Genomic DNA, 25,665 nt, shown 5'->3' on the forward strand with positions numbered 1-25,665 from the left:
ATGTTTTCTTGTAGCTGTTTTTTCAATGAAGAATACCAAATGAAGTGTTGGTGGGGATGTGAAGAAAAGGGACTTTGGTACACTGGCATTTAGACAACAGTATTGAGGATCCTCAAAAAATTAAAAATGAGCTACTGTATGTCCCAGCAATTCTACTTTTGGGTATTTACCCAACAGAACAAAATCAAAGTCTCTCAACAGATACCTGCACCCCCCATGTTAACTGCAACATGATTCAGAACAACCCTTATTTCTATTGACAGACAAATGGCTAAGTAAAAATGTGGTAGAAACATACAATAGAATGTTATTCAGTCTTTAGAAAGAAGGAAATCCGGGAGGCAGGTGTTTGGTGCAGCTGTTAAAATGACACTTTGGATGACTGCATCCCATATCAGAGTGCCTCTGTTTAAGGCCTGCCTCTGCTCCCAATTCCAGCTTCTTGTTAATGTGCACTCTGGGAGGCAGCAAGTGATGGCTCAAGTAGTTGGGTCCCTGCCACCTATGTGGGAGACCCAAATAGAGTGCCCAGATTCTGGGTTTAGATGGAGTAGCCCACCTCTTGTGGGCATTTGGGGGAGTTAACCAGTAGATGAGAGTGCACTCTTTCTCAAGTAAATAATTAAATAAATAAATATTTTTCAAAAGAAATCCTGTCCTTGGCAATGACATGGATGAGCCTGAGCCTAAAGAACATTATGCTACGTGAAATGATCCAGGCACAAGACGACAAATACTATATAATCTCTCTTGTATGTGGGAACTAAAATAGTCAAACTCAAAGCAACAGAGAGTAGAATGGTAGATGTAAGGGGATGGAGGAGGGAGAATGGGGAAATGATAGTCAAAGGGTATAAAATTTCAGAAATGCAAGATAAGTAAGTTTTGGCACTTTAATATACAGCACAGTATCTGTAGCTACCAATATTGTATTATGTACTTAAAATTTGTTAAGAGGATTGGTACTAAGTATTCTTATCACCCTCCTGAAAAAATAAGGGGAGCAGCAGGAAACTTTGAGAGGTAATAGATTGTACATGGTTCCCATGGGGGTGACGACTTCCTGGATGTATACTTATCCCCAAATGCACTGAGTTGTATACATTACACGCATATAGATTTTTACATGTCAATTATGCCTCAATAAAGTGTTTTTAAAACACCAAATGATCACAAATAAATCCACATAGATTTCAGTGTTATCTACTAGAGGACAATTTCATTCATGGAAAAGTACATGGCTAATGCTCATAACTATTTCCAAGCAGCACTCATCTTGCATCCTAGTGTTTCCTTCACCTGTGGTCTGTTACAGTGCACCACATTGACAGTTCATGTATGTCCAATGAAAATTAGGTATCTGTTGGCATAGACCAAGTGCTATTTTTAAATGGTCATCACATTTCTAGATGAATAATATATATAAAACTTCAGTAAACTATATGTACTGTGATATTCAACTGTCTTTAAGCAAATATAATAAATTTTTGTACTGACGTAGCGTTTTCAACAAGAGTTAAGAGGGTTGACAGCTTAGGACACTGTGCTTAATTGAGTAGCTATTGATAAGCTCAAACTTGATTGGTAAGTATATTGCTGCACATTGGGTTGAGATATACACACTTATGTGGTAGTAACATTGATAATATTTGTTAACAGACTAATTCAGCAACTATTTATTGATCATTGAGTATATACTTTACACTATTTTAAGCATTGAATTTACAATGATACACAAAAATAGTCTCAGCCTCTGCCCTTGAGATGGTGGTACAGTGGGTGAGTCAGGCATTAATGTAAAAAATGTGAATAAATATGAAGATTATTGTCACTTAACCCTTGGTATTCCTCTCATAGCTATTCTGATCCATACTTTTCTGATTCTAACAAAGTCTTGTCCTGATGACCCTTTCTCCCTATGTCTTTATAGTCCAATGTCTTATTTCATTAATAATAAATAATTTTTTGTACTGTTTTCTTGAAGTTCTGTGTTTAACTTTGTGAGAATGGTACATTTATTTGCCTCCCCTCACATTTAATATAGTATTTTTTACATATTAAATTGATCAGTTCCTTACAAGACTCAATAATGATATTTGAGAATTACAAGCATTAAGGCATCCAGTGAAGGAAAATGAGTAGGAGTGGGGCTTTCAAATGGTATTATGCAGATAACTTTTATGCCTGGATTCTGGAAATAGCCCTGAGTTAGAATCCAACCTCAGCCAATCATGAGCTATATGATGTTATCCAAGTAATTAACTCTCTTGAGCCTTATTTTCTTACTGTAATAATACTTCTATCTCAGAAGACTGTAATGAGAATACTATCTGACTCATATTAAACATGCAGTAAATTTCAGTTTCCTTTCTTTTACTTTTAACCATTTATTTAGGTTGACACTGACTATGTGTATACCTAGTTTATTTAGGGGAAAATATCAAGTGATCAAACTAAGCTTACAATAATTCATCATCTATTTGCATTTTTTCTTGCTTATATTTGCCTATATTCCAAATGCAAACTTCTTTTAAAGGGATTTTTATATTGTTTTCCTGATAAAATATGAAATCAATAAAAATGGAAGTGATGTTAAACAATCTATTATTCTTTTAAACTCTACCATTGCCATTTATGTAAAACACATTCAATTTCTTCAAACTCTGTAATATGTTTGATAGATTAAATCAGAGGTTTATCTCATTCAGGCACATGATGGTAAATTATTAGGGTGTTAATCTGAAAAATTATTCAACCATAATTATTCTTCATTTTAAAAATATTGAGACTTAATTTTAAATAAAATAATTTCATTCAAACTGTTTTTCCTAAAATGTTGAATTCAACTTAGAGATGGGTATGAAGGACAAAAGCAGTATAAATATTTATCTAATATTACTTAATGATTGAATTGGAATTATATTTCTTATGATGTCTTTAAACAATGAATATGAATACTTATAAAATACATCATAAATAGATGCTTTCATGAGTCTGATCATAAAGTATTTGAATGTGAGTCTTTAAAATTTAATGACTAAGGGCCAGCGCTTTGGCATAGAGGGTAAAGCCACTGCCTGCAGTGCCAGCATCCCATATGGGCACCGGTTCGAGTCCCGGCTGCTCCACTTCTGATCCAACTCTCTGCGATGGCCTGGGAAAGCAGTAGAAGATGGCCCAAATCCTTGGGACCCTGCACCCACATGGCTCTGAAGTTATTTGAGTATAAATCCACAGTTATAAGTTTTATAATTCTATGTAAAATGTAAGTTACTAGTAATAAAAAAAATCCATGTTTACCCTTGACATTTTTTTTTAACCCTTGACCTTTTAAAATCAATGGTTTCAAACAATACACAACACAAAGAAAGGAATTCCATGTATAGCTATTGAGTGATAGGTGATCAAATAAATTAAAACAAAGATAAAATAAATAGCAGGAGAATTATATGCATTATTTTTATTTATATTTATGTATTTGGGGATTTCTTTCCCAGGTCATATGTGTAAAATCTCTAAATGAGAAAACACAAAGATTTTATGCAGATCAATTAAATAATGTATATCAACTTTCATATTAGTTTGCAAAGTTTACTGTATGATTTTTTTCCTGCAGCCTCAGTAACCATTGATTACATAAGCAACCACTGAGATGCAACTAGTAATGATTTTTCTTTGCTAATGGAAATGCCAGTAATTAAAAGGATCATATTGATTTATGCCAACTCACAAACTTTGAAGGCAGTAATCAGGCAATATATGTAGCTTATGAATGCAGCAAAATCCTAGCTTATACACAGCAGAGAGCTGGATCGGAAATGGAGCAATTGGAACTTGAACCAGCGCCCATATGGGATGCCAGCACTGCAGGCTGCAGCTTTAATCTGCTGTGCCACAGCGCCAGCCCCTTATACACTAAATATTTATTTTGATCTTTTCTTGCTGGTTATAATTAAACTTCCAGGCCGGCGCCGCGGCTCACTTGGCTAATCCTCTGCCTGCGGCGCCAGCACCCCGGTTCTAGACCTGATTGGGGTGCCAGTTCTGTCCTAGTTGCTCCTCTTCCAGTCCAGCTCTCTACAGTGGCCCAGGAAGGTAGTGGAGGATGGCCCAATTGCTTGGGCCCTGCACCTGCATGGGAGACCAGGAGGAGACACCTGGCTCCTGGCTTCAGATCAGCACAGCACGATGGCCATAGTGGCCATTTGGGGAGTGAACCAATGGAAGAAAGACCTTTCTCTCTGTCTCTCTCTCTCTCACTGTCTAACTCTGCCTGTCAAAAATAAAAATAAAAAAAATTAAACTTCCAGTTATAATGTTAGAAAAGAGTTTACGAAAAGTAGATAAAAATAAACTATCATTTGTTTTTTAAACATAACAATAAAAATAAGAGAGACTGTAAACTGTATTATTTGTTGCCATAGAGGTGAATGTCACTTTTGTACATTTGAAAATTACTCAATGAAATATTAAACTAGTTGAAAATCTAGATATAAAACTCAGGGGACTCTAAGAAAAGTAATCTGCTGTGATGCAGGAAGTAAGGAATTCCATGGAGAATCCTAACTGCACACCAGGCCTGCAAGAGGCACAGAGTGATAAACATCAAAATAAGTCTGTCTTACCAGGGCACAAATATTGTGGCAAGTCCAGAGACTCTGTTTAGATGCACTGCCTTGGGACAGATACTGTTAATATCTGTCTAGTGTTGGGCTGTAAAGCCCAGCACTGAGTCCCAGTACATAATCTCATTGCCCCTTGCTTTCTGTCCAAGGCATCTCTCTCACCACTCAGAGTTGTCCCAGGGTAGTCACACCTGGATCCCAGTCACAGGCTCCTACCATCTCCAGGGTGTCTGCCGAGCCCACCAGAGACTGGCAGTGATACATGCCAAAATGAGTCCAACTCCAGAGCAAAGCTCTCTGCTTGATGCAGGGCAAGTCTAGAGGCTCAGTCTGTGAGAACTAGCCTGGGGCTAGAGGCTTCTGGGCTTTTGTTGGTGCTGAGTCTTAGTACCATGGGCTCACTTCTGACCTCCAAGAAATACACCTTAGTTCTCTCTACTGTTCTTTCTATGGAGTTAGAGTTTTACTTTCTGTTGGCATTTGGAGGATAGGTGTGAGAGGCTACCTGGCTCTTGAAGCTCCAAATAGTTACTCCTTGGGAATAGGCCTTGGGGCTGGGGAATGAGTGCTCAATCTCACAGTTTATCACAGTGGGCATGGCAATGGGATTCTCCCTCTTCCAAGTAGGAGACATCTCTCCAAGTCATGTTTCTTGGCACAGGGGTGACATGCAACACTTTCTTGTTTATTGCAATGTACCCTCTTACTTGGCTTCCATAGCTCTTGAACTTGGTGTGTGCAGGGAGGTGGTCAACTTGGTTCTCTTTGATGGCAACACTTTTTGAGTTATACGTTAATTTAATCAACATTCCTTTTGGTCCTAATCACTCAACTATTAAATATGAATAAATCAAATTAAAATTTTTTAGCCACATTTTTCCTTTCAATGTGGCTATTTGCCAATGCATAGCTTCCAATTAGCAGGAAGAATTTGAGATTTCCTTCTACCTTTCAAATATTTTCTTTAACGATTTACTTATTTATTTGAAAGTGAGGGATAGCCGGCGCCGCGGCTCACTAGGCTAATCCTCCGCCTAGCGGCGCCGGCACACCAGGTTCTAGTTCCGGTCGGGGCGCCGGATTCTGTCCCGGTTGCCCCTCTTCCAGGCCAGCCCTCTGCTGTGGCCAGGGAGTGCAGTGGAGGATGGCCCAGGTGCTTGGGCCCTGCACCCCATGGGAGACCAGGAAAAGCACCTGGCTCCTGGCTCCTGCCATCGGATCAGCGCGGTGCGCCGGCCGCAGCGCGCCAGCCGCGGCGGCCATTGGAGGGTGAACCAACGGCAAAAGGAAGACCTTTCTCTCTGTCTCTCTCTCTCACTGTCCACTCTGCCTGTCAAAAAATAAAAAAAAAATAAAAATAAAAAAAAATAAAAAAAATAAAAAGAAAGTGAAGGATACATAGAGAGAGAAGGAGAGGTAGAGGTAGAGGTAGAGGTAGAGGTAGAGGTAGAGGTAGAGGTAGAGGCAGAGGTAGAGGTCTCCCATCTGCTTGTTCACTCCCCAATTGGCTTCAATGGCCAGAACTGTGCTGATCTGAAGCCAGGAGCCAGGAGCCTCCTCTGGGTCTCCCACATAGGTACAGGGACCCAAGGTCTTGGTCCATCTTCTACTGCTTTCCCAGGCCATCGCAGAGAGCTGGATCAGAAGTGGAGCAGCCGGGACTCGAACCGTCGCCCATATGGGATGCCAGCACTGCAGGTGGCAGCTTTACCCGCTACGTCACAGCGCTGGCCCCTCAAATATTTTCTGACAACACTGACAATGTATGATTTCTAGGAACCATAATCAACTGCATTTTGTTATCTAATCAATTAATTTTATAAATTATATAATAAGAAGATTGCCAATATATGTGAACATTAGTTAAAAATTGAACTTTTTAGACAGAATGATTTATTATTCTTCAATATGTAATATTATGGTTCATGTTAGTTTACGTGGAAATGGAAGTGAGAATTTTCTAGATATTAACCATGAAGTTGTTCCTATCAGAGTAGTTAAATAATTTTATTTTTCTGTACTTATATATTCTTTGATAACCATTTTTTGAAATCATTCAACAAAAGGATCTTGGCAAGTGAGTAAGTATGCAAATATAAGGTATTCACTTTGTGAATGTGGGAGGGGAGACTGAAGAAATTTAATTACTTTGCAACATTCTAATATGTTAGAAGTAGGAACCCTGTGCATTTGTATCCTAGAAGAGTGTATAAGTCTATCTCATTGGGACTGTACTATGAGGTTTCCTTCTTTGTACAGAAAGGACAGAGGTTGCTGAATAAAAGCATCAGAATCCACTGTGTTTATCAGTATTGCGTTGGAATTTTTTTGTCCTATGCATTTAAACCTATTAGACCAAATAGTGCCTTGGCTTATTCATACTGGCTCATGGTTTTCTGGCCTGGACTTATTTTGCAACATTGGCCCTCCATCTATGAATCCATCCATCCATCCATCCATCTGTCCATCCACTGAACATGCATTAAGTCCCTACTATGTTCAAGGTACAATGCCAGTTGCCACAGTTGTGAATATTTTTTTTTTTTTGGACAGGCAGAGTGGACAGTGAGAGAGAGAGAGACAGAGAGAAAGGTCTTCCTTTTGCCGTTGGTTCACCCTCCAATGGCCGCCGCGGCCAGCGCGCTGCGGCCGGCGCACCACGCTGATCCGGTGGCAGGAGCCAGGAGCCAGGTGCTTTTCCTGGTCTCCCATGCGGGTGCAGGGCCCAAGCACCTGGGCCATCCTCCACTGCACTCCCTGGCCACAGCAGAGGGCTGGCCTGGAAGAGGGGCAACCGGGACAGAATCCGGCGCCCCGACCGGGACTAGAACCTGGTGTGCCGGCGCCGCTAGGCGGAGGATTAGCCTAGTGAGCCGCGGCGCCGGCCCAGTTGTGAATATTGATTAGAAAAAACAGCACTGATTGATGAGAATACACTGTGATGAGTTGTTTGACAATATTTACAGAGTGCCACATTACAATACGGAAGAAATGGATTCTTTCTACCTGAGGGTGTCAGGCAAGACTTCACAAGAGAAGAGGCATTTGGGCTGAATGTTGAAGAACAAGTAAGAATTGTTCAGGCAAAGAAGAGGAATCTAAGCACAGAAAAAAGATGAAAGGCAGAGAGAGTGAGAGCATATGTAATATTAACAGACCTAGGTGTAGCCACAGTTAGTAGAGTCTAGGAGAGAGAGTTGGAAATGAGGTTGGAAATGTAGGCTGCTTATATTATGCCAAGGAACAAGAACTGAGAAACTGGAAAACAGTAAGTTACATAAAAAGTGTTACACAAAGTTTCAAAGAAAGAAGATCCAACAAGGGTCAAATGTTGAAAATCAGTAAATATTTATTTGGGAAATAAGTAAAGAGACCAAATAGCTATGGATAGTATTTATTTAGCAAATTATTGAATTAATTAATTAATTAATCTTGAATGATTCTTCTAAGACTCCTCAGAGATCATCTTAACTATTGTAAGGAAACAAATTCTACCTAGGTCTTTAAATTTAAGCTACATGTGGAAAATATCTTTTTTTGGAAAATGCATTTTTAAAAGATTTATTTATTTACTTGAACGGCAGAGGTATATAGAGAGAGAGGCAGACACACAAAGAAAGATCTTCCATCTACTGTTTCACTCCCAGAAGACTACAATAGCCAGGTCTGGGCCATGCTGAGGCGAGGATCCAGGAACTAAATCTAGACATTCCACATTGGTGGTAGGGGCTCAAATTACTTGGGACATCTGCTGCCTTTCCAGGTGCATTGGTAAGAAGCTGGATCATAAGTGGAACACCCAGCTTTGAACTGACAGTCTGCTATGGGATTCTGGATGGCAAGTGGTGACTTAACCCATTATACCATAATACTAGCCCCTCTAGAACATTTCTTAAGTGATGAAATGTATGTGTTCTTCCTCCCAATAGTGAACTTCTCAATGATCACAATTTAGTAATATAATTCACTCACCATTGATGAATATTGAGTTGTAGGCATTAGGGCAGGTCCATGTTCTGTTGGAAAACTCATTACTTCGGTTTCAATTGTAACTGGCTAAAAGTAAAAGTGAAAAAATCCCATTAAATATTGAGCCTGATGTAACATACAAAGGAAACCATGGCTATTCATGAAAGGTTTAGGCATTCCAATTATCCTATCAACATTTTCATGAACAAAATGTCAGATCATAAACTGCACATGCATATAATGGTGATTTCTATCATAAACAGCATTTATTGAGTTCTTCCTATATGTATGCCATTATTGTGAGAGTTTTAAATATATTAACCTTCTTGATCTCTAAAACAGTCTTATGAGATAGGTACTATTACTATGCACATGAGAAAACCCAGACCTATAGAAAGGAATTAATTGGCCCAGATCACACAAAAAGTAATGGCATTAGGATCTGAAGTCAAGGAATATGGTGCTGTAGGCCACACATTTAATTGCTAACCTAATCTAATAATAAATAAGTCTAAATTTAACTGTATTACTTAGATTTGCATTTATTTAATAATTAATATTTAGGAATAATATTTCTAGACTCTATTTTCAGTGCTTTACAATTATTAACATACTTAATATGGCTTAATGTTACATTAATATTTGTTAATTTTACATGAACATTTGAAGAAATACATTATACCAAAAGATATTGGATTATATTAAATTTCCTTTTTTTTTCTAAAAAATTACAAAATGAGTACATTCAAGAAGTGGTAAGAAGACTTGTCAAAAATGGGGGAACTGGGTATCAGTGTGGATGTACTTGCATGCATAGTTATTTCTATTACCGATTTAAAGCTAGGTTTAAGATATAAGCATCTAGGATTACATGGAAAACATTAACCTTTACACAGTCTGAGTAGATCACTTCATATCAGAATTGTGTTAGGACAAGTCAATGATAACATTATGATGCAGATAATGTTTGCATCAGATACTTTCCAATTTATAAAAGGTTTTTCTATTCATTTTCTCTGATACTAACTTTCTCTTTCCTTTAGCCTTCCTTGATGTTGGTTTCCATTACAGTTGTGACTGCTTTAATGTGACAAAATGTGTTCTGATACATTTATAATAATGTTACTTCTCTAGGACCATTTTTTCACATTTACTTGTTTATTTTCTTTTTAATTTACACACAAATGTTGTACATATTTGTGGGGCACAGTGTGATAATTTGATATTTCTATACATTGTAGAATTATTAGATCAAATTTATTAGCATACTCATTTTTGCAATGAAACATTTAAAATCTCTTAGCAATTTTCAAATATATCATACATCATTATAAGTTGTAATTACTTTGATATACAATAGATCTCCAAAACATTTTAAAATAAGGATTTCCCATAAGGAATAGGGTACTGGTTATGTAACAAATATATGTTTAATAGCAGGGAAGATACTTTAGTTGAAGTTTTTAAGTTTTTACTGTTCTTACAAGTTATGTTACTTCTAGAGAGTAACAACTATACTATGTTACATCATGTGATACACTCTTTTACCATCTGAGCAGCTGTTAAGCATAATGGTTCACAGCACAGCATTTGGAGCCATTCGAATTTTGAATCTTGGCTCTGATATTTACAAGCTGTGTACCTTTGGGTAGATAAAACTCTGTAAGTCTGTTGCCTTATTTGTAAAACAGAGGTACTACCTCTGGAGGAGGGGAAGTTTTTTTAATCATTATTTTTACTTCATACAATTTCAAAGCTGTCGAAGTAAACCAAATAAATCAATAAACCATTTGAAAATAAGCACTGAAGTCAACTTTATTTGATAAAGAAAAACTTTTATATTCAGGCTAGAAACAAAGCATTTTAAAACCTTTTTATTGTACCATATATAAATATGTAGTATTATGTACTATATTATGAATATTATATATTATTCAATCATAATAAATTAATAATAGTAAAGTTCAATATTATAGTATATGTTGTCTATTATATATTTATTCTATGAACTGTATAATATGTACAATATATTTATAACCAAAAATATAGGTAGATCTTTCTCATTTATATTTTCAAATTTTATTTTTATTTTATTACTTGAAATTGAGCTATAATTTGAAGACTATAAGTTAGTGATTAACATATTTATGGATCTTCTTCTTAAAATCAAAAATATTTTTAAAATAGATTTTTCCCTTTATATTAAGTAAGACATATACTATACTATCAGAATAACCAACAGAATTCAGCAGCTTTTTTTCTTATTAGTTTGCTAATAGGTTAGTTTCTAAATCTTTACAGGCATGTAATAAGCTATCAAAACACAGTTAAAAGAGACATTTTGGAAACACATTTATATTTGATATTTATCATAAATGAAGAGACTTGTAAATATTTTGAAAAGAACAAGGCTTTTCTTGAGACTAAGCATTAGGTTTTCTCAAATCAACTACTGAATTGTCAGCACATCAAGGCCAGAAACCATAATGTTTATCCCTATTCCTTATTCATTGCATTTAATAGGGGTTCCATTAATGTTTGTTGAACTAAATTGAATAATAAAATCAAAGAACTAGAGAAGCACTGATGTAAAAGAATGTATCATAAATTTAGAAATTCTATAAGAAATTTAAATAATGGAAACATGAAAGAACTAATCTTACCACAGAAGTTGGAACACGACACTAATGCCATTTGGACCCACAAATCATATGGCCCACAGAAAGTGCCAAGGGATAATATATATTTATATGAGCATGTGATCCTGAATTTAAGAGCTGAAAGACAATGGAGATGACAAACCAATCCTTCTCTTTGCAAATAAGAACATTAAGACAGAGAAAAACTAAGCGAATCACTCAAGGTAACAGTGTTAAAGATATTAGAGATCAAAACTTTGATTATCGCATTTCAGAACCAACTATAACCCATGATTTTGCAAAGGTCAAATGAATATTGCAAAACAGACAGGATATGATAAGTAGTATAAGAGATGCTAATAACATATTATGGAAATTAAAACCAAAATCAAGATCAGTCCTTTTCAGAGAAGTAATATAACGTAATTAAGTACAATTACCCTGGAACTATACTATGAAGGCCCCAATTCCATTTAGCTACTTATTTTCTATGTAACCCTGTATCAAGTTTCTCATCTATAAAATGGAGCTAATAAAAGCACATACTAAGTGAATTAAATTAGTAAATATGTGCACAGGATTTAGAACAGTTTCTGATTTATGGTAAAGATAGCTTGTTTGGGGCTCGCATTGTGGTACAGTGGTTTAAGCTGTCATTTGTTATGCTAGCATCCCATATCAGAGTGCCAGTTCCAGTCATGGATATTTTATTTCCAATCCAGCTTCCTGGTAATGTGCATTGGAGGGCAGTGAATGAAAACCCAACTACTTGGGCCCCTGGCTCCTGACTTTGGCCTGGTCTAGCTGTGGCTGTTGTGGCTATTTGGGGAGTGAACCAGCATATGGAATATCTTTCTCTCTGTAACTTCCTTTCAAATAAATAAATAAATCTTAAAAAAAAACCCTCCACTCTGACATAAATGAAGAAGTAGTTTTATTCTTCTGTACAAAATGACTGTCAGAATAAATGATCGATTACATTGATCATACTATAATTCATATAGGAATAATTTTATAATTAAATCAAAACTTTTCTTAAAGGTTCCATTCTATCCTTTGCCAACTTAAATAGAGATTAAATTTCTAACCTACCCCCTACCGTCATGTCCCACCGTTACTATTGTTTTTTGGTGTAGCTTGAAAGTAAATACATTTTTAAAATATTTATATATTTATTTTGTAAGTCAGAGTTGCAGAGAGAGAGTGAGAGACAGAGTGAGATGTCTTCCATCCACCGGTTTACTGCCCAGATATTCACAATGCAGGAGCTTCATCTGGTCTCTCACATGGCCAGTAGGGGCCCAAACATGTGGACCATGTTCTGCTGTTTTTCCCAGGCCATTAGTGGGGAGCTGGATCAGAAGTGAAGCAGCCAGCACAGTAACTAGCATCCATATGGGGTGACAGCATCACAAGCAGTGAGTTCACACACTATGCCACATTTGTGGCCCCCCAAAACAGCTTTTACAATAAACTACATAATGGATCTATGGTAGTTAGTAGTTCTTCTATATAGTAGTTCTCCATATAAAGATGTTTTATGATTCCCTGGTAGTGTACTATTAAGATCAAAATAATGTAGTATAGGAGATTCAGATGTGGAAAAGTGAAGCAGTCTAACAGTCTGTCATAATATTTTATTTTTTGCCTATGTTATCCCTTGTTACAGATTGCTTTGACTAGAAATGGGGGGAGTGCAAACACAATTTGATAAGACCCATCCTTATGTCAATGAAAATAATTTGAAGATTCATCTTTCCTGTGTGTTTAAGAGGATATTGGGAGAGATTCCTACCTTTTTATTAATTATTAATTTGACATGAATAAATTAAATTGAGTAATTAAATTGAAAGTTATCTTATTGCAATAACCTAAGGCTATGCCAAAAGTAAATATTGATAGTAATTACTATCTTTTAGACGGTTATTTTCTGTCAGGCACTGTATTTGAGAGTATTCCTCAAAACATAGCAAAGTCTCAGATAATCTCAGAGGAATTAAATGATTTGGACAGGAACAAGATTGAAATTCAGGTATGTGTAGTTCTAAAGCCTATATTCTTCCATTTGACTATACTAGTGATTCTCAAACTATGATCCTCAGATTGGAAGCATCAGCATCACTTCAGGAGTTGTTAGAAAACTGAATTCTTGAGGCAGGGTTTGTGGTCGAGTGGGGTAAGCCACTACTTGGGACCACTGCATCCTTATTGGAGTGCCTGGTTTGAGTCCCAGCTATTTCTCCCTTCAGATCCAGCTTTGTGCTAATATGCCTGGTCCATCATGTGCTTGGATCCCTACCACTCATGTGGGAGACCTGGTTGGAGTTCATGGCTCCTAGCTTTGGCTTGGCCTACTCTTAGCTGTTAAAAGTATTTGGTGAATGAACCAGCAGATGGAAGATCTCTCTCTCCCTCTCTCTCTGTATCTCCCTGCCCCTTTTTATCACCTTGCCTTTCAAATAAATACATACATAAATCTTTCTAAAAAAGAGACAAAACTAAATTCATGATTGCACCTCACACTTAACTAAAATGAGGAATCATGAGGGTAGAGCCTAATAATCTATGTTTAAAGAAGTTCATGAGGTAATTCTGATGAATCCTTAAGTTTGAGAATAGCTCTCAATCAAAATGATACATTTCAGTCAAAAAGAAGGAATTTAAATGCTGCAAAGTATTGTAGTTGGCCTTGTGGCACACTTGGTCAAGTCACTGATTGGAACACCTAAACTCTATGGAGTTCCAGGAATTCAATTTCATCTCTGCTTCCTATCTAGCTTACTGCTAAAGCACACCCTGGTGGGCAGAATATGATTGCTCAAGTACTTGGGTTGCCACCCATGTGGGAGACTCAGATGGAGTTCCTGGCTCCTGGCTTCAGCCTGGCTTGGCCTTGGCTGTTGTGGACCTTCAGGGAGTGAACCAGTGGATGGAAGACATATCTCTCTTTCCATCTCTGCCTTTTAAATGAATTAACTTTTAAAAAAGGTATTTCTCTGGGGCTGGTGCCATGGCACAGTGGGTAAAGCTGCTGCCTGCAGTGCTGGCATCTCATATGGGTGCCAGTTCAAGTCCCAGCTGTTCCATTTCTGGTCCAGCTCTCTGCTATGGCCTGGGAAAGTAGTAGAAAGTGGCCCAAGTCCTTGGGCCCCTGCAAGTATGTGGGAAACCCAGAAGAAGCTCCTGGCTCCTAGCTTCAGATCCGCCCAGCTCTGACTGTTGTTGCCAATTGGGGAGTGAACCAGTGCATGGAAGACTCTCTCGCTTTCACTCTTTCTCACATTGATGAAATATATGGATTGTATTAAATCAGAAATATTTCAACAATTCCAATGATGTTGATGTGTGGTCTTCAATTGACTGAATTAAAAGAAAAAAACAAATAAATTCTTGTTAAAGAGGCCAGTGTCATGACACAACATGTTAAACTTATGCCCGCAACACCGGAACCCCATGTAGGAGCACTGATTCAGGGCTTGGCTACTCTAATTCTGATTCAGCTCCCTACTATTGTGCCTGGAGAAACAGCAGAAGATAGCCCAAGTCCTTGGGTCCCTGCCACCCATTTGGGAGATTTGGTTAGAGTTCCTGACTCCTGGCCTTGGCCTGGCCCAGTCCAGGCCATTGTGGTCATTTGGGGAGTCAACCAGGAAAATCTTTTTTTCTCTGTCTCTCTCACTTTCTTTGTCACTCTGCCCTTCAAATAAATAAAAATAACTGTAAAAGGGATAAAAAGATTCCTTTTATAATATATTATAAGGGATCATCAGCTCATTCATATTAATTTATGTAGATATTATTTTAAAGATTTATTTATTTATTTAAAAGGTAGAATGACAGAATGACACACACACAAGGTGGTGGGGGGAGAGGGAAAGGAAGAGGGGGAAGTGGAGGGAGAGATAGAGAAGAGAGAGAGAGAGAGAGACAGAGAGAGATGAGAGAGAGGGAGAAAGACAGAGAGAGAGAGACAGAGAGAGAAAGAGAGAGAGACCTTCCATTTGCTGGTTTGCTCACTAAATGATCACAGCATCCAGGACTGGAGCACACAACAGTCAGAAGCCTGGAATTCCATCTGGGTCATCCACCTGGGTCGTTGGGACCCAAGTACTTGGGCTATCATCCCCTGCCTTCTCAGGTGCATTAACAGGAAGTCAGATCCAAAGAAGAGTAGCCAGGCCTTGAACTGGCACTCTGATATGGGATATATGCATCTCAAGAATTGGCTTAACCCACTGTGCCAAAATTCCTGCCCTCATGGAGCCAATTTTTAACATGTCAGGATCATTTGGAAATAGCCATGGTAATGGTGAATATAATATTACACATAGCTATTATACATGATATATAGTATTTATAAGCATAAAAATTTTGTCATGGATGTTGACAGGGAATACAGACCAGAAGCAGAAAATAAGAAAGGAATATTCAAGGCATTGAGATGATATTATATGAAGGGATTTTCAAAAAGTTCACAGAAAAAATGTACATTATTTTTTAATTACATTTTTGAATGGACTTGTTGATGTACTTTTGTATTAAGAGATTGCATTCAGAGAGTTCAAAATTTCAAAATAGGTCCTATGTGTGGAAGCCCAAGGTTTCACAGTGTCAGAATTACCAAGCAATTCAGGAAAAGTAAATCCATTCTTGGAAATCTCTTCTACCTCTCTGATTAGATATTTTCTTCTCCCTCTCTGATTAGATATTTTCTTCTACCTCTCTGATTAGATGTTTTCTCTGTATTTTGCCTCAAATAACATTTGGAAGAAAATCATATACAGGCTGTTGAGCCAAGATGGCGGAATAGGGAGGGAGCTTACTGAGAATCTGGGAGAAGACAGATTAATAAAAGTGAATTCTCTATTTATGAATGAAGGTGAAATAAAGACCTTTCATAGCAAGCAGCAATTGAAAGAATTTGTCACCACTCATCCAGCCCTGCAAAAGATGCTTAAAGATGTGTTACACACAGAAACACCGAAACACAGTAATCAATATGAAAGAAGGTAAAGGAAGAAAATCTCTCAGTAAAAAATCACAGGAAGTTCAAAGTATATATTAGAAATATCTTTGGAAAAATGGCAGGGCAAAGTCACTACTTATCAATAGTCACATTGAACATTAATGGCTTCAACTCTCCAGTTAAAAGACACAGACTGGCTGAATGGATTAAGGAACAAAACCCATCTATTTGCTGTTTACAAGAAACACATCTTTCCAACAAAGATGCATTTCAGTGAAAGGTTGGAATAAGATATTCCATGCCAACAGAAACCAAAAAAGAACTGGCATGGCCATCTTAATATCAGACAAATCAAACTTTAACACAAAAACTGTTAAGAGAGACAAAGAGGGGCACTATATAATGATTAAGGGATCAATTCAACAGGAAGATGTAACTATTATAAATGTATATGCACCTAGTTACAGGGCATTGGGTTATTTAAAAGATATGTTAAGGAACTTAAAGGGAGACTTAGACTCCAGTACAATAGTATTGGGGGACTTCAATACTCCACTGTCAGCAATAGACAGATCAACAAGACAGAAAATCAATAAGGAAACAGCAGATTTAATCAACACTATAGACATAGACCAAATGGATCTAACAGACAGCTATAGAACTTTTCATCCTATACTTGAAGAATACACATTCTTCTCAGCAGTGGATGGAACTTGCTCTAGGAATCACCACATACTAGGCAATAAAGCAAGTCTCAGCAAATTCAAAATAATTGGACTCTACCATGCATCTTCCCAGACCACAATGGAATGAAGCTGAAAATTAGCAACTAAGGAATCCCTACAGCATATGCAAACACATGAAGACTAAACAAAATGCTCTTGAATGAACAGTGGGTCATAGAAGGCACCAAATAAATGAGCTTTCATTGCATCTCAAGGATCTAGAAAAACTGCAGCAAACCAGACCCAAATATAGTAGGAGAAGAGAAATAATTAAAACCAGAGAAGAAATCAACAGGATTGAATCCAAAAAAAAAAATTACAAAAGATCAGCCAAACGAAGAGTTTTTTTGAAAAACTAAACAAAATTGACACACCATTGGCCCAACTAACTAAAAAAAGGAGAGAGAAGACCCAAATCAATAAAATCAGAGATGAAAAAGGAAATGTAACAACAGACACCACAGAAATAAAAAGAATCATCAGAAATTACTACAAAGAGTTATATGCTAGCAAACAGGGAAATCTATCAGAAATGGATAGATTCCTAGACACATGTAACCTACCTAAATTGAACCAGGAAGACATAGAAAACCTAAACAGACCCATAACAGAGACAGAAATTGAATCAGTAATAAAGTCACTCCCAACAAAAAAAGCACAGGACTGGATGGATTCACTGCTGAATTCTATCAGACATTTAAAGAAGAACTAACTCCAATTCTTCTCAAACTATTCAAAACAATTGAAAGAGAGGGAAGGCTCCCATATTGTTTCTATGAAACCAGCATCACCTTAATTCCAAAACCTGAAAAAGATTCAGCATTGAAAGAGAATTACAGACCAATCTCCCTGATGGACATAGACGTGAAAATCCTCAATAAAATTCTGGCCAATAGAATGCAACAACACATCAGAAAGATCATCCACCTGGACCAAGTGGGATTTATCCCTGGCATGCAGGGATGGTTCAATGTGGGCAAAACAATCAACATGATACACCACATTAACAGACTGTGGAAGAAAAACCATATGATTATCTCAATAGATGCAGAGAAAGCATCTGATAAAATACAACACCCGTTCATGATGAAAAATCTAAGCAAATTGGATATAGAAGGAAAATTCCTCAACACAATCAAGGCAATTTATGAAAAACCCATGGCCAGAATCCTATTGAATGGGGAAAAGTTGGAAGCATTTCCACTGAGATCTGGTACCAGACAGGGATGCCCACTCTCACCACTGCTATTCAATATAGTACTGAAAGTTTTAGCCAGAGCCATTAGGCAAGAAAAAAAATTAAAGGGGAAGGAAGAAGTCAAACTATCCCTCTTTGCAGATGATATGATTCTTTATTTAGGGGATCCAAAGAACTCTACTAAGAGACTATTGGAACTCATAGAAGAGTTTGGCAAAGTAGCAGGATATAAAATCAATGCACAAAAATCAACAACCTTTGTATACACAGGCAATGCCATGGCTGAGAAAGAACTTCTGAGGTCAATCCCATTCATAATAGCCACAAAAACAATCAAATACCTTGGAATAAACTTAACCAAGGATATCATAGATCTCTACGACGAGAATTAAAAAATCTTAAAGAAAGAAATAGAAGAGGATCCCAAAAAATGGCAAAATCTTCCCTGCTCATGGATTGGAAGGATCAATATAATCAAAATGTCCATTCTCCCAAAAGCAATTCATAGATTCAATGCGATGCCAATCAAAATACCAAAGACATTCTTCTCAGATCTGGAAAAAATGATGCTGAAATTCATATGGAGACACAGGAGACCTCGAATAGCTACAGCAATCTTGGACTACAAATCAAAGCCAGAGGCATCACAATACCAGATTTCAAGACTTACTACAGGGCAGTTATAATCAAAACAGCAGGGTACTGGTACAGAAACAGATGGATAGACCAACAGAACAGAATAGAAACATCAGAAATTAATCCAAACATCATCTACAGCCAACTTATATTTGATCAAGGATCACAAACGAATTCCTAGAGCAAGAACAGTCTATTCAAGAAACGGTGCTGGGAAAACTGGATTTTCACGTGTAGAAGCATGAAACAAGACTCCTACCTTACACCTTACACAAAAATCCACTCAACATGGATTAAGGATCTAAGCCTTCGATCAGACATCATCAAATTATTAGAGAACATTGGAGAAACGCTGCAAGATATAGGCACAGGCAAAGACTTCTTTTAAAAGGCCCTGGAGGCCCAGGAAGTCAAAACCAGCATTAACAATTGGGATTACATCAAATTGAGAAGTTTCTGTAATGCAAAAGAAACAGGAAAGTGAAGAGGCAACCGACAGAATGGGAAAAATATTTGAAAACTATGCAACTGATAAAGGATTAATAACCAGAATCTACAAAGAGATCAAGAAACTCCACAACAACAAAACAAACAACCCACTTAAGAGATGGGCCAAGGACCTCAATAGACATTTTTCAAAATAGGAAATCCAAATGGCCAACAGACACATGAAAAAATGTTCAGGATCACTAGCAATCAGGCAAATGCAAATCAAAACCACAATGAGATTTCACCTCACCCTGGTTAGAATGGCTTACAAACAGAAGTCAACTAACAACAGATGCTGGTGAGGATCTGGGGAATAAGGCACACTAATCTACTGTTGGTGGGAATGTAACCTGGTAAAGCCACTATGGAAGTCAGTCTGGAGATTCCTCAGTAACCTGAATATAACCACATGACCCAACCATGCCACTCCTTGGAATACCCAAAGGAAATTAATTTGACAAATAGGAGAGCTGTCTGCACCTCAATGTTTATTGTAGCTCAATTCACAATAGCTAAGACCTGGAATCAACCTAAATGCTCATCAACAGTAGACTGGATAAAGAAATAATGGGACATGTACTCTATAGAATACTATACAGCAGTAAAAAACAATTAAATCCAGTCATTTGCAACAAAATGGAGGAATCTGTAAAACATCATGATGAGTGAATTAAGCCAGTCCCACATGGACAAATATCATATGTTCTCCCTGATCAGTGACAGGTAACTGAGCACCTAAAAGGAAACCTTTAGAAGAGAAATGGATACTATGAGAAACAGGGACTTGATCAGCCCTTGTCTTGACTGTCAAGGAACAACTTACTATTTGATTCCTTTTAGTATTTTTTTGTTCTACTTAATACTACTGGTTAATTATCACAGAATTATTCTTAGGTGTTTAAATTCAACTGAAAAATGACCCCTGTTAGATATAAGAGTGGAAATAAGAGAGGGAGGAGATGTACAGTTCAGCACATGCTCACTTGGACTTACCCCTAATGGTAGAGCTAGAAGCATGCCAGGGGATTCCAAATCAATCCCATCAAGGTGGCATGTACTGCTGCCATCTTACTAGTCAAAGTGATCAGTTTCAGTTCATAATTGATCATGATAATAGGATTAAGTGTCAAAGGGATCACTTAAACAAGACTAGTCTCTGCTAATACTGATAGAATTAAAAAGGAAAGAACATTCCAACATGGGAAATGGGATATACACAGTAGACTCCTAGAATGGCATATGCCTTAAATAGCACTCTGGCCTCAGAATCAGCCCTTATGGCATTCGGATCTGGCTAAAGAGCCCATTAGAGTTTCTTAGATGGACATCCAAGACACTGTGGCAAAAAAAATGACCTAGATAAAAGATCTCTGTGAGTGAGATCCCAGTAGAAAGAACAGGCCATCAAAGAAGGAGGTACCTTTCTCTGAAGGGAGGAGAGAACTTCCACTTTGACTATGGCCTTGTCTAAATGAGATCAGAGTTGGTGAACTCAAGAGGCTTCCATAGCCTTGACAACTCATGACAAGAGCCTCGTGTGATTACTGACGCCAAAAATAAGAGCGTCATTTGTTAAATCAACAACAGGAGTCACTTTGCACTTATTCTTCACGTAGGCTCTCTGTCCTTAATGTGTTGTGCTATGTGAATTAACGATAAAACTAGTACTCAAACAGTACTTCATACTTTGTGTTTCTGTGTGGGTGCAAACTATTGAAATCATTACTTAGTATATACCAAGTTGATCTTCTGTATATAAAGATAATTGAAAATGTATCTTGATGAAGAATAGAATGGGAGAGGGTCTGGGAGATGGGATGGTTGTGGGTGGAAGGGAGGTTATGCGGGGAAAAGCTGCTATAATACAAAAGTTGTACTTTCAGAATTTATATTTATTAAATAAAAGTTTAAAAAAAGAAAATCTTATTCAGATAGGAATGGAGCCAAATGCCATAAACTATTATGTATTTTTGGTGACCTCCAGGCTTAGAATGTGAACTTACTATTTTTCTCTCTAAAGTAGAAAACTCCAAGACTCCTTCATGGTAACTATTGTAGACAGTAGTGTGCGAATAAGTTCCTTCCTTCTAGAGACTCACTAATTATTTATTTCATGCAAGTAAGTGACATATTATTTTATTTGGAACTATACTTGGGTATGTAATTGGCTAGAATTAAAAATAACACCTAGTAAAGGTATTTTGATCTGGTTCCTGGAAAATTTTTATGATACCCTGTTACTAGAGGTGGAGGAGATACATTTACTCCCATCTGTCCAATGTTATTTGGGGGCAAGCAATCAGAAGCACTGAGTCATGACGATTTTATCTTAGTCTTTTAAGATAAGTAAAATAACTATACTAAATTTACTGTCTGATTTTTCAATATGAAAATTTACTCTTTGAAATGTCATAATGATAAAAATTTTATGGGGTATTTAAGGTATCATCATGTAGTGAATGGATTATATACTAGGAATCAGATAATCTGAGTTAGAATTCAATAAAACTTTGACTTTGGTTTTAGCCTTATCATGTAACTACATATAGGATTTAGGACAAGATTTCCAATAAGTTTGATGTTTAGGAAGAGTGGGACATAGTATTCAAAACAGGACTGAATCTAATTCTTGACTCTGCAACTTACTAGCTCTACAGACCTTGTGTAGTTTCCTTTAACTCTATTGTGGGTTGAGCTGTGTCTACCAAAAGTCTGGTACGACCTTATTTAGTAATAGAATATATTACATTTAGAGACACACATGCTAAGGAATAAGGTCACATGATAATATAAACAGAGACTGGAGTAGGTAGTTACAGTCAGGAACACCAATGATTGCTGGTAACTACCAGGATATATAAGAGACCTTGAAGACACTTTGATTTCAGACTTTTAGTCTGCAGAACTGTGAGATAATGATTTCTATTGTTTTTTAGCCACACAATTTGTGACAGTAGTCCTATGAAACTAACAACATCTATTAGGCTTGCTACTTAAATGTTACTTAAATTTTACTCATTAATTATGAAAATTAAATGACATAATGCTTATGAAGTGTATGTAGTGGCCATAAATATTAGTTCTAATCATTGCTGGTTGGCATATTTGTAAATGGATTAGCATTTCTGATTCAGATTATTTCACCCCAATGCAGTATCAAATAAGAGACTAGATGGGAAAGTACACTTGGGGTGGTAATGCTCTCTAAGAGAGTTATAATTTTATATAATTTTCTATATCTACACTGGATATATAATTAGATTTCAATCCTAGAAGGAAATTGGAAGTCAATTCTATCAAAACCAAATAGAATTATTTTTGTTATTTTGCTATAAAATATTTAGAAAAATGTTCTCTATATTTATCAAAGAGCATGTAGATATCAAACCGTTTTATCTTCCCCTAACTCCAGAATCAGTAAAAAAACCATGAAGTAGACAAACTAAATTTCAAATACTCACAAAATAGCTGCCCAAGAAGGAAGTGGGACTTGAGGTTCTTTTTTATTCCAAACTCTTCTAATATAAATCACCAAGTAAATAAATCAATTTGATTGACATGCCAATAATAGAGAAATAGAGAGAGAGAAAGAGAGAAAGAGAGAAAGAGAGAGGGAGAGAGGGAGAGAGGGGGAGGGAGAGGGGGAGGGGGAGGGGAGGGGGAGAGAGGGAGAGAGGGGGAGGGGGAGGGGGAGGGAGAGGGAGAGGGACAGGGAGAGGGAGAGGGAGAGGGACAGGGAGAGGGAGAGGGACAGGGAGAGGGAGAGGGAGAGGGAGAGGAAGCTTCCATCTACTAGTTCACTCCCCAAATAGCTACAACAGCTGGAGCTGGGACTGGGCTAGGCTGAAACCAAGAGCTAGGACCACCATCCTGGTTTGCCACATGGGTGATAGGTGCCCAAGTGCTTGGGCAATCATCCTTTGCCTTTCCAGGCACATTAACAAGGAGCTGGATCTGAAGTACAGCAGTAGAGACTCAAACCAGCACTCTCATATGCAATGCTGGTGATGCAAGGCAGCAGCTTAATCCAGTGCACAACAGCCCCCAATTACTTAGTAAATTTCATCTTTAAATTGTAATTATATTTAAAGTCAGTTAAGATTACAAAAAGAAAATACATCTAGGGAAATGGCTTTTTTAAAAAGCACATTAATTTCTATATCAAAACATTATAACTAAATTTAATCAATTGTTTCAATAGAGAAATTATTTTTGGAAAAATTATTGACTGTACAAAATTTGAAAAGATCCTTATATTTTTGTGATGCATTTGTTTTACCAAAATTGCTTTTATAATTCTCTGTATGATGTTAAATATAACACTCTTTGAAATGCAGTTGATATCTGACTTCAATAAAGCTGTTTATTCAGACCACCACTTTTTCATTCAATATGAGCTCTGTGTTTTTCTAACTAGAGATGGATTATTGTATTGCTTTGTCATGAGTGAATCTTGAGTATAAATTCAATGACAAATATTCCTTAAAATACATTCAGAAAAAATGCCCTCAATTTCCAATATTATTCTATTACAAAGCTATTTCTTTTGTTTTACTGGGAGCCAAATCAAACAAAAATTTTCTAGTTATTGCTATGGAAAACTCCTCTATGTAATGTGATCAAACTGAGAAAGCTGTTTGAACAGGACATTAACAGTGAATAAGCGGGGCCGGCGCTGTGGCGCAGTAGGTTAATCCTTGGCCTGCTGGACCGGCATCCTATATGGGTGCCAGTTTGAGTCCTGGTTGCTTCACTTCTGATCCAGCTCTCTGCTATGGCCTGAAAAGGCAGTAGAAGATGGCCCAAGTTCTTGGGCCCCTGTACCCATGTGGGAGACCCAGAAGAAGCTCCTGGCTCCTGACTTTGGATTGGCACAGCTCTGTCCGTTGCGGCCAATTGGGGAGTGAGTCAGCAGATGGAAGACCTTTCTCTCTCTCTCTCTCTCTCTCTCTCTCTCCCTCTCACTGTAATTTTACCTCTCAAATAAATGAATAAAATCTTTAAAAAGTGAATAAGTTATCTAGGTTTCTATTGATAATAATGTCAGACTGCCCTTACCAGGAATCCCCTAGATGCTCCAAATATAAAAACCTCTTGTTATGGTTCCCCATTGTTTTCCTGAAAGTTTCCCTTTTTGTGCTTTAATTGTCCATCTGATCCTATTTTTTTCTTTATCCTCGTTAAAGGATTTAAAGTGGACTCATTCCAATTACAGGGCCTCGAAAGTGTCCTGTATTGTTATTTTTCGTCACTACCTCCCCGGGTTGGGAGTGGGTAATTTGCGTGCCTGCTGCCTTCCTTGGATGTGGTAGCCATTTCTCAGACTCCCTCTCTTGAATCAAACCCTGATTCTCCGTCACCCATGGTCACCATGGTAGCCATGGCGACTACCATCGTCTGATCCTATTTTTTAAGTTTTTGCGTTTTAGGATATGACCCTGCATATGAAAAGAAACCCAGAGCAGGGAGCTGAGTGTCCATTGATATGGGCATACACACAAGAAGAAGGATCTGACTAGAGGAACAAAAGCCACAGAAACACCAGAACATGGGTACACTGGATTTCTTTCAGAAGGGAGGGGTCTCTCAAACATGGAAATCTGGAATTAAAAGTCCATGTTATCATGTTGGCCTGATTACAAGCCTCTCGAATCAGGATTTGCTTTGCTGGACATTTCTGTATATCATCTTTCTCCCATCTAATCTAAAAACCTTTCTTCCATCCAAACCCCAGTCAGTGGGTAGATTTGGGACACAATTCTCTTGCTTCCTTACTTATGAGTAATAATAGTAGTAATAAAAGCTTTTTCTCCTCAAAAGATTGGCCTCACAAAGCAGGATTAGGCCCTATAACACTTTGTGAGATTGTACTCAGTTGATTTCTTATCCTTTATCTTCTTCTCACAGCAAAAATAAATTTAAAAAAAGGAAAGTGCTACATCTAAGAAAATATGAATAATAGTGCTAGGATAAAGTATGCACATGCAGCATATACTTTAAAATGATCCCTTTGGAGTTTTGCAAACTATTCCTCATTTAACTAACTAATGTGCAGTAACATGATAGTTTTATGCTTAAATTTCAAAAGATCAAATTAGATATTTAGTGAATACATTACATTAATCATTTTCTCCACCTTTACTTGAGACTGTAGTAAGAGTTTATATTTGATTTAGTAGAAGGTTTTCTCTAAATGTAGATGAAGAGGCTGAAAAAGTTTAGTACTCATCTAACAGCTGCTTAAAATTCATTTTTCACGTGGCTTCCAGGAAGTTCTATGAAATGGTCCCAAAGCCAGAATTTTTTCTTATTCTTTGTATTATAATATGTTTTCATTTATCTTTCATGCAAAGGGACAGCACAAAGAGAATGCATATTAGCCTCAAATAATAAAAGTCCATTCTGTCTAGCTAAAGAA

General features: G+C 37.3%; 1 protein-coding gene across 1 annotated transcript in view; it reads right to left on the reverse strand.

Moving 5' to 3' along the window:
• The window catches only part of LOC100349442 (uncharacterized), a 459,397-nt gene that overhangs the window by 187,060 nt on the left and 246,672 nt on the right, over positions 1-25,665 (reverse strand). Inside the window, exon 10 of the mRNA XM_051827387.2 lies at positions 8,598-8,681. Coding sequence (XP_051683347.2) covers positions 8,598-8,681 — 84 coding nt within the window. The remainder of the gene's footprint in view (positions 1-8,597; positions 8,682-25,665) is intronic.

This window comes from Oryctolagus cuniculus, chromosome X (genome assembly GCF_964237555.1).
Source record: "Oryctolagus cuniculus chromosome X, mOryCun1.1, whole genome shotgun sequence".
NCBI lineage: Eukaryota > Metazoa > Chordata > Mammalia > Lagomorpha > Leporidae > Oryctolagus > Oryctolagus cuniculus.